Source organism: Trichoplusia ni, unplaced genomic scaffold (genome assembly GCF_003590095.1).
Source record: "Trichoplusia ni isolate ovarian cell line Hi5 unplaced genomic scaffold, tn1 tig00001234, whole genome shotgun sequence".
NCBI classification, from domain to species: Eukaryota; Metazoa; Arthropoda; class Insecta; order Lepidoptera; family Noctuidae; genus Trichoplusia; species Trichoplusia ni.
Window position 1 is genome coordinate 1 of NW_020800103.1, and position 11,188 is coordinate 11,188.

Sequence of the window (11,188 nt, forward strand, 5' to 3'; positions counted from 1 at the left end):
GGCTAATGAGTAAAATTAAAGAAGACAGTGACTTCCTATCATATATGTTGGACTGATGAAAGCAGCGTTCACGAGTGTCGCATGTGGAACCACCATAACATGAACTCGCGCGCTCCGAGCCAGCGGACCAGTTCTCTTTAATCGTCTGGGGAGCCGTACACGGTGATGACGTCATCGGACCTGTTTTATAGATGGAGGTTTGACCGGGAAAAAGTTTATTAATCTACTAAATGAAACGGTTTCGGAATACACAAACAATTTTAAGCGTTGATCGATATCAACGGATGTGGTACCAATTAGATGGTTCATCCGTACACTCAGTTGTAAAAGCGAGGAAGTGGTTGAATAACACATTCGGTTCACAATGGATTGGTCGGTTTGGTCGCGTAAGTGGCCGTCAAAATCACCAGACCTGAACCCGCTAAATTTTTTCTACTGGAAGTTCATCAAAGACGATGTTTACGCCGAGAAAGTTGACTCGGTTGAACAATTAAGAAGTAGAATTATAAATGCGTTTGAGAATTTGAGGACGATGGCGTCAGATGACGATTATTTGCGAATGTGCGGGAAAAATTGGAACGCCGCGTAGCTGTTATTATTCGGCGGCGCGGGGACCGTTGCGGTGCTATTAAAATGACTAATAGTGTATTAGTGATGACAATTATAACTTTATAACAATTATGTGAAGGTGATGTGATTAGTTTTTGTGTAAATAAGCTATCATATAACATAAAACAGCTATGCATTACCTGCTAAAACGGAGATGCTGTATGGCAGTTCAGGTTTAGTCAGTAAGAATCTGACACTACCTATTTCCCCCGAAGAAGTGGGGTGTACATGAGGATTCCCAAGCCCGTCTAAAGAAAGAGGTAATTTCATGAGAGATTCTTGCTGAGCTGATGCCAATTTTTGTATAATTTTCCCAACTTTTTATACACTAATTTTTCTGTTCTGTTTATTTGACGTTCCGGTTGGTCCAGATGTTTGCAACTCAATTTTGAGATACTTCTCGATAAGCTAGCAGGCTGAAATTTTTATTGTAGCTTCAAACCCAATGACTGCAATTTACAACGATAAAAGTGGCTTTACCGATTTTGATAAGATTTGAATGGAGTGACATTTAAAACTGGGGTATTTAGATTTTTTAAATCTATGAACTTTTTGTCAGTTCATTTGTGTACAGATTACTTTTGAAAATAAACCAATGGACAACATATAGGACCCTTTTTACACAATACATGATATAGACTACTAAATTATATATTATAGTTCAAAAGCAAAAGCACTTAGGAAGCGGTGACGGGTGGGCAAAACTGGTGCTGTCAATGTAATTTGACCTTCAAAAAGTGCTACTTAGTAGCCTAATTTGAATAAATGACTTTTGATTTTGAATTACTTTAGCTGTTAAAATAAGCTATTAATTTATTTGCAAGGTTTGTTTTATGAACAGACAGAAGACCTGTATTTGTAAATAATTTTAAAGATAATTATTAATTAATAAAACAATGTAATCATAAAAATTTTACTAGTTTTAAGTTTTTCTTGCAATTGTTAATTTATAGCATCATCATTGGCCTAGCCTTTTCCCAACTATGTTGGGGTCGGCTACCAGTCCAACCGGTTTCAGCTAAGTACCAGTGTTTTACAAGGAGCGACTGCCTATCTGACCTCCTCAACCCAGTTACCTGGGCAACACGATACCCCTTGGTTAGACTGGCTGTCAGACTTTTTCAAGCTTCTGACTACCTGTAACGACTGTCAAAGATGTAGGAATAACAGCCGGGACCCAGAATTTAACGTGCCTTCCGAAACACGGAGGAACTCACTATGACAGAGATGGTCACCCATTTACGGACCAACCGCATCAAGCATAGCTTAACCTGTGATCGAATCACTTATCACGTATGTGGTTATAGCATAAAAATTATAATAATAAGTACTTTTATAGACTAGGCAATTTTATAAAAATGTATCAGAATCTGAATATTTTTATTTGTAAAACTTTTGATATTTACATACATGTACCAAGTGTTATGAATAAAAATAAATTATATTATTACATTATAAGTTTCTCAGGCTCTACACTATCTGTGTACCAATTTTCATTACAATCAGTTCAGTAGTTTTTTCGTGAAAGCGAAACAGATAGACAGAGATACTTTCACATTTATAATATTAGTATGGATTACACCCAGACGCAGAACAGATGATCGTGCTCATCACAAACATTAGTCCTGGATGGAAATCAAACCCACAACCTGTGGTATAGCCGTCAGGATCACTAAACACTAGACCAACATTCTCGTTTATAGATATACTAGCAGTTGCCCGCGACTACGTCCGCGTGGTTAGAAGATATAAGTTATGACACCTTAGGTAACAATATCGCAATTTTCTGACTGAACCCTAATATTTTGAAATAAATTATAGCCTATGTTCAGCGGAGATAATGTAGCTTCTCAACAGTGAAATATTTTTTCAAATCGGTCCTGTAGTTTCGAAGCCTAGTCGTGTCAAACAAACAAACAAATCTCTCGTCTTTATAATAATATCTATATAATAATCTACTAGCTGTTGCCCGCGACTTTGTTCGCGTGGTTAGAGATATAAGCTATGATTTATACCTGCCTGTTTTTTCCACATTTTCCATTGTATCTTCGCTCCTATTAGCCGCAGCGTGATGGTATATTATATAGCCTTAAACCTTCCTTGATGAATGGTCTATTCAACACAAAAAGAATTTTTCAATTTGAACCAGTAGTTCCTGAGATTTGCGCGGCTTTATATATTAGTATAGATAATGTATTATATATTGAATATTTTCATTCCAGCTTTTCCAACCACCTTCAATATGCTACATATGCAGTCGCCAGGCCACCAAAGCTTATAGATTTTACTGCGCTGCCAAATTTGCCGCGTCCGTCAATCAGCTGTTTCTGCGTATCATGAGGCTAGATAAGACTGCACAGAAAGATGTCTTTCATAAAACACATTTTGAGAAACTGTTGAGACAGATGACTGCGGTATGTATAAACAATATTGATTTATTTATTAAGTATGTTGCAACCGGCTGTCATGGTATGGGCATGTTATGCGGAGGAATGAGAGTCATGTGGTGAGGAAGGTGTTGAGCATGGATGTGGATGGATATAGGGGAAGAGGACGACCAAGGAAACGATAAAGAGTGTTTCTTGTGAGATGACGTCAGATAGAAAGGTATGGAGGAAGATGACATGTTGCGCCGACCACAAATAAAATAATTGGGATAAGGGCAGGGGAATGATGATATATTTATTAACTGACTGTCCATGATCACGTTTTTTGCTATACAATTTGAATGATGACAATATTTTTTCTAGTGTCCTTCTTGTAGTTTAATGTATAATAATGGATACCTATTTAAATATTTCTCGCAAACCTAAATTTAATATATAGAATAACTTTTATAATCTTGGTTTTATTACATTTCTAATCTTCATCCTTCCAAAATTTTTGCGTGCTAGGGTCCATATTGGTCTGAAACTGGTTTATTTCGACCATCTTTATAACTTATGGAATGCAATAAAGTATTGGGTATATTTCAGGAAGACAAGATGACACAGCCCAGCATATGGGAGTTGGAACTCAAAGGCATCAGACAGCGGAGTAGCCTGACCAAGTCTACTACTATGATGGTTGACCATCAAGGCGTGAGTGTCCAATATTGACTCATTAAGAAATTCACTACATATTATAGAATGGAGTCAAACGCGCTGACTATATGTCCCTCGTCATCATCCTAGCCTTTTACCAACGATGTTGGGGTCAGCTTCCAGTCTAACCGGATTCAGCTAAGTGCCCGTGTTTTACAAAGAGCGACTGTCCCTCTGACCTCCTCATTAGTTGACCGGTTGTCAGACTTTCAAGCTTCTGACCTGTAATGGCTGTCAAAGATGTTTGAATAACAGCCGGGAACCACAATTTAACATTCCTTCCGAAACACGGAGGAACTCGTTATGACAAAGATGGTCACCCATCTACGGACCAACCGCGTAGGCGTAGCTTAACCTGTGATCGTTTCCCTTATGCAGTTATAACTTAGCCACGAGCTCCTCTTGGCTAAGCCTTTGATTCAAATGCTGGCTTAGCTTTAAATTTATGTTTCTTGGTGCCTTGATGCGTTGCCGAAGTGGTGTGTTATAAAGGCCAATAATTATTGCGTTAAAGGGAATTTTAGGTACTCATTTTTAATACATGCAAATTGAGAATTGCTTTAATCAAACTATGTGTCTTTCAGGTTAAAAGTCAGCGACCAAGATAACGTAGATATAATTTACTTAGAACCCGATTGTGACCTAATAAGTTCACAACAACCATCTTAGCAACACCCTTACAAGTACCAAAGGGCAGAACAAGGGGGCTACCGAAAAGATACGGAATAAGAGAGGAGAGGGAAGTGCCACTCGTAGTGAAACAGTCGCCGATGAAAAGGACGAAGTTATAGAGATCAGGTAATGTTTCAACACGTTTCTATACACACACTTTTCTTGTTTGTTTGTCGTTCCGGTTGGATTTTTGTAACTCAATATTGAGGCACTTCCCGATAAGCTAGCAGGCTGAATTGTTCAGGGTAGCTTCAAACAATTACAATGCAATTTGAAACTATAAAAATTGACAAAATTTGATAAAATTTGACATAAAAAAAACGTGGTTATTTCGTTTTTTTTTAAATCTATTATGTTGGTTTGTGACCATTTTTTTACAACCATCTATTAATATGTAATTACATAGTATCCTTCCTTTTTTTATTATTAGTATTGTGTAAAATCTGTATTGTTTACTTATTGTTGATTTGTTTATTTCTTTGTATCTCATGAATCAATGTTTTACTAATATATCAATCTATTTATGCATAAAAGTACTAAAAAAATCCATCTTTCCCAGACCATCATTCGCGACAAGATTGAATTCGTTTTCACAGACGATGAAGACGAAACAGACGTTAAATTGGAGACCATAGACTTGGACTGTGAAGACCCCAAGACCCCAAGTACCCCTGAAAGCCTTGTGGAGATCAAAGATGACGTCGAGAGCCCCTACCGACCCCAAGTGACCCCAAACGAGCCCCAAGTGACCCCAAACCGACCCCAAGTGACCCCAAGCCAGCCCCAAACACACCAAACAAACTCCCAGCCCCAAAACTGGTCCCAATAGAGAAGCTACTCAGACCAGTCAAACGTACGGAACCACAATTCGTTTTACAACCAGTTCATATTGAACCCTGCGGTCACTACGCATATTATAGACGGACATGGGCAGTTGGTATCCGATCATATTTTGTTGCCATCGTTAAATAATAATCAGATTTTACCGCCGGCAACCCAGCCATTGTTGACGATGTTGCCAGTCCCACAAGATCAAAATAGTTTGCCAGTGTTGCCAATGTCGCAAGAAAGTACTAATTTGCAGATGGTGCCTATATCTCAGAATAATGCTAACTTGCAAATGTTGCCACAGGAAAATAATAATTCGCAAATTATGAATTTTTCACAAGCTAATGGTAATTTGCAAATGTTGCCACAAGAAAATAATAATATGGCGATTTTCAAATTGACACAGGCTAATAATAATCTGCAAATGTTGCCAGGCGCCCAAGTGAATACCAATTTGTCGATGTTGCCCAATTCAACAAGAGAATACCAATATGCAAATTATGAATTTTACTCAATCTAATGGTAATTTGACAATGTTGCCACAAGAGAATATTAACATGCCGATTATCAAATTGTCACAGGATAATAATAATTTGCAAGTGTTGCCAGTGTCTCAAATGAATACCAATTTTCAAATGTTGCAAATGACACAAGATAATAGCAATTTACAAATGTTGCCAGTGGCACAACCTAATTGCAATATGCAAGTGTTGCCAGTATCACCCGGCAATGCCAATATGCAAATGTTGCCAGTTTCACAAGCTAATACCAGTTTGCAAATGGCGCAGTTTGTAGCAGCCAATAATAACTTGCCATTGATGACTATCCCACAACAAGCCAATACAAATTTACAAATGTTGCCAGTATCACAAACGAATACCAATTTACAAATGATTTCAGTATCGCAAGCGAATACCAATTTACAAATGATATCAGTAACGCAAGCGAATACTAATTTAAAAATGACGCCAGTATCGCAAGCGAATACCAATTTAAAAATGACGCCCAGTATCGCAACCGAATACCAAAACACAAATGATGCCAGTATCACAAGAGAAAACCAACGACAAGATACCAGCAAAAGTACACAATCGGCAACAAGAGAGACCGAATATACTAAACTTGCCAATACCGAAAGATATTAATATAAAGATATTGCCAAAAACAACGAAAAGGAAAAGCATTGATACGCAAACACAGAATAATAAAAGAAAATCGAATATACCAGAAAACGAGATATTGCCAATACCAATACCGCAAGAAAAAAGCAGTTTGACCATAGTGCCAATACCACCAATACCATCTAATAATGTTAAGGTATCGCCAGAGAGAAAAGACGGCGTCGATATGGCAACACAGTGCGATGGAAAATAATAATAATAATAATAATATCTTTATTTCGAACCAGAGTCCATATTTAGAAATACAATTTAAATACTGTTAAGGAACACATTAACTCACTTAACGCTAAAAACAAGAATCGACGGTTTTTGTATAGCCATCCAGTGCCTCATGATATCATTATTTATGTCCTGAGATACAACGGCCAGAAAACTGTTAGCGCCATCCCTCACCCGCCGCAATAGGGATGCAATTCTTTTTCGCCTTATGGCAAAAAAGTCGTCTATACGAGCCTCTGCGAACATCCCCGAAGCGCTGCAGAAGCGAGGTAGACCCAACAGCATCCTGTATCCGTTATTATACTGGACCCGTAAGGCACTGTAGGCCTTCTGCGTATACTTGACCCATAGGCTGCACGTGTAAAAAGATTGACAGTACGCTTTGAATAGCGTGTTTTTAATTGGTTTTGAACAACGTGCAAACCTACGAGCCAGCATATTGCATCGAACCGACAGTGCCCTACGTTCCCTCTCCAGATCCATATCATCACTCAGACTATCTACGACCAGTGACCCAAGTACTTAAATTGTTTGACCCATGTTAGTGGTGATCCATTAAGTAGGACTGGTGGAACGTCATAACTTTTAGTGCCCGCTTTAAAAAGCATTAATTCACTTTTTTTAATATTGTACTTGAGCCCATGAGCCGCCGCATATGCTTCACAAATTCGAATCAATTTGTTCAATGCACTGATCGAAGGACTCAGCAAAACCATGTCATCTGCGTAGCTAATATTATTTGTCGTGTTTCCATTGATGGAACACCCAACATTGGCTTTGCTGAGTTCAACGATCAGCCCATTAATATACAGATTAAACAATTTTGGCGAGGTTATACCCCCCTGCCTGACTCCGCAATCTAATCTATACTCGTCAGAATATGAGTCTGCCCACCTCACAACATTCATTTGATTGCTGTACCAATACCTAAACAGATTAATAGTAACCTCTGGCACAGTTGTTTCTGCTAACATCTTTTCCCATAGTCTGTCATATGACACTAAATCAAATGCCTTCGACAGGTCCAGAAAACAGGCATATACTGGCGTTTTTCTGCTCGTATAGTACTGAACAGTATGCTTGAGGCAAAGAATAGCAGTCTCAGTAGATAGTTTGGATTGAAACCCAAACTGAGCGTCACTTAATGACATATGCTTATTCAATTGCTTATCAAGCAGACTGTCCAGCACCTTCGCTAAGATAGTAGCTAGCGAAATGGGCCTGTAGTTGGACCCGTCGGAGGCGTCACCTGTTTTGTTTTTGATGATTGGTACAACAACCGTCTTCATTAAATCATCAGGGAGATATGAGTGGCTGATACAAAAATTATAAAACATCGCCAAAACTCGCGGAAGATGTTTGCCAGCAAACCTCAAATGCTCTATGCTGAGACCGTCATGCCCAGGTGACTTCCCTCTCTTCATACCATTAATTATTGCTACAATATCCTTCGCACGAACCAAAGTATTCATGTCGGACATGACAGTATCAGCACGAGGTCTTTTTGAAGAAAGCGCCCCTTGGATGTTACAGGGCTGAGGCTGTACCATAAATTGGTCCTTAAATAAATTAGAGATGCCTTTATGATCACAAATACCATTCATGCTCACGGGTAAACTATTCTTTGGCACAAGTTTGTTCGTAAGTTTCCAAAAACTATTAAAATCTTTCGCTTTGTGATGCGTGGCTAACATGTCCACCTGAAGTTGTAATTCATTATTCTGGCACCACTTTATTTTAGATTTAAAAACCCTTTTTGTTTCGCACATATTATTATAGATTGGACCAATAGTGGGTTTGCCACACTGAATCCAGGTCAAATAAGCTATACGGGCCTGGTCATGAGCACTACGGACATGTTTATTCCACCCTATTACCCGGGGTTTCTTTTTGTGAAGAATATAACTGCGTACCGCCCCTCCCTCAGTATTTTCACAATATTATTATACATATTACTAATTATCACTTTATGATCTACATTATTGCACAACTTTCCATCACAGCCAGTAAACTCAGTCGGATAATCTAAATCTCTAAATAAACTATTACATATTTTATTATACTGCTCAATTTGTTTTGTATCTCTAGTACCCCACACTATTTTATTAGGAACTCTAACACTATGTACTATCTTAGAGCTAATCATATTGATATTACAGCTTAATATTAGAGGGAAATGATCAGACCAATATACATCATACTTAACATTAATATTAGTTACAGTACTCCAGGCATTTTCCGTTACTAGACAGTGGTCTAACCACCTTCTAGAGCCATGCGAATCACTTATGTATGTGTAGGTGTCAGATGTTATGCCTAACCGTTCAAGATCCACACAAATCCATTTCTGTTCACTACAAAAGTTTATAAGTTCCTTACCAAACGCCTCACTCGGGTGCGCGTTGAAATCTCCCATAATATAAATCGACTCTAAATCAAAAAGAAAAAAAAATCAAAAAGGAAAAGTGTTGCCAGTTAAGCCACCACAGCCGCCAAACAGGACTATAGATTGGGAAGATCGAATACCAATGGATGTTATATCTTTTATGGTGAGTTTTTTGTTTTAATATAAGCTAACTAGCTGTTGCCCGCGACTTCGTCCCCGTGGGTAGAAGATATAAGTTATGATTTATACTTGCCCTGTTTTTTTCACATTTTCAATTGTATCTTCGCTCCTATAAGTCGCAGCGTGACTGTTTATAGCCTTCCTCGATGAATGGTCTATTCAACATAAAAATAATTTTTCAATTTGTACCAGTAGTTCCTGAGATTAGCGCGTTCAAACAAACAAACTCTTCAGCTTTATATATTAGTATAGATATGTTTGCATATAAAGACACACCAAGATTGTTCACCTTTAGTTAACTACCTAAACATATGGAATAAAGATACTTCTTAAACATGAAAGAAAGGTTTTTAAACGCTTTTGCCATTTTTGAAACTAATGGTTGCTTGTGGTTTCGCCTGCTACAAATTGAAAATGATCCTACTTCAATATCACATCGAGATAAAAACTATCCTGTGTTAATCTTGCTTATAAACTATTTTATTTATTTATTTATTTAATAGTTCATGTACACAGATACACACACAGAGTACAGAAAAGAAGAAAGATAGAACACATAGTACATAGGCACAGCTTATTTCAACAGAAATTTCTTCCAGCAGGCCCGTTATGGGAGAGTTAGAATAAGAAGAGATGCAGATAGTGGTGTAAAAAAACAAAAAAGAAAGAAGCTATAACTAAAAATAATTACTAACATTAACCTAAATACATATGTAATATAATATAAATAAATAAATATATATAAATACACTAAAATACTATATGCGTCTATGATGATAAGGACAGATAATGTTCCTTCAACTTCCGTTTAAATAAAGCAACAGTTTGGCAGCTCCTCAGCTCAGGCGGCAAATTGTTCCATAACTATATTTATATGTGTAAAAAGTTTTGTCTAAATCCGTTGAGGTTACACGAAATTTCGTCTTATTAAATACTAGCTTTTCGCCCGCGTCGAGGTCGGTTATATCGGCGTTTCCAAGAGAACTCTTCAGAAGTCCGGGTTAAAAACTATCCTATGTTCTTTCTCAAGCTCAACTCTAAGTCTGTGTCAAATTTAATTAAAATCAGTGAAACGTGAAAGCGTAAGGACAGACAGACAGAGTTACTTTCGCATTTATAATATTAGTAGGGATTATTTTTGAAAGAATAACTAGCTTTCTTCCATAAGAATGACACTTTGTAACCGTGAAACTAGAGTCATTTGTATTGTATTGAAATGTTTTGAAAGTGCCTGGAAAACGGACTGTTGAATTAAAAACTTTTGATAACGACTTATTCAAATAAGGCTACTAAGTAGCACTTTCTGAAGGTCAGGTTACATCGGTAAAGCCCCCAGTTTCACCCTTCACCGCTTCCTAAGTGCTTTTGGCTGCGAGTGATTGATGAGATTTTGTCTATCTTTACAGGAAACTACGGAACCAGCAAACGTTCCGATGACCATGACGAACAGCAGTATGAAGGTATACCAAAGAAGATCGCCATCAACCCGAAACGTTAACTAAGATATTATTAATAAACATTCTCATGTATAAAAAACTAGCTGTTGCCCGCGACTTCGTCCGCGTGGTTAGAAGAGATATAAGTTATTATTTATATCTGCCCTGTTTTTTCCACATTTTCCATTGTATCTTCGCTCCTATTAGTCGCAGCGTGATGGTAATATAGCCTATAGCCTTCCTTGATGAATGGTCTATTCAACACAAAAATATTTTTTGAACCAGTAGTTCCTGAGATTAGCGCGTTCAAACAAACAAACTCTTCAGCTTTATATTTGTTAGTACAGATAAACCTTCATATATATAAAAATAAAAGATTACAAAATCTAAAAATCCACGTTCAAAATGTCACTCCATTCGAATTTTATTAAATCGGGAAGTGACTCCAAAATTGAATTACAAAATTCCAACCGGAACGACAAACAAACAAGAAAGTCAGTTTATAAAAACGTGGGAAAAAGAATTGCTGTTTGTTACTCTCGCTTTAAACTCGAGAACGGCTGAACCTATTTGGCTTATTATTATCTTGAAATA

At 37.5% G+C, this 11,188-nt stretch overlaps 1 protein-coding gene and 1 long non-coding RNA gene across 2 annotated transcripts; both read left to right on the plus strand.

The window, feature by feature from the left end:
- The first annotated feature begins 856 nt into the window (after positions 1-856).
- On the plus strand, positions 857-3,691 carry LOC113507249. Its single transcript, XR_003401823.1, has 3 exons — positions 857-869; positions 2,832-3,023; positions 3,585-3,691. It is a non-coding gene; the product is annotated as an uncharacterized LOC113507249 (long non-coding RNA).
- Positions 3,692-6,203: 2,512 nt separating this feature from the next.
- LOC113507250 lies at positions 6,204-10,718 on the plus strand. The gene is made up of 3 exons (XM_026890129.1): positions 6,204-6,558; positions 9,053-9,141; positions 10,565-10,718. Exons 1-3 carry the CDS (start codon positions 6,228-6,230, stop codon positions 10,658-10,660), a joined length of 516 nt encoding a protein of 171 aa, XP_026745930.1. The 5' UTR covers positions 6,204-6,227; the 3' UTR covers positions 10,661-10,718.
- The last annotated feature ends 470 nt before the right edge of the window (positions 10,719-11,188 follow it).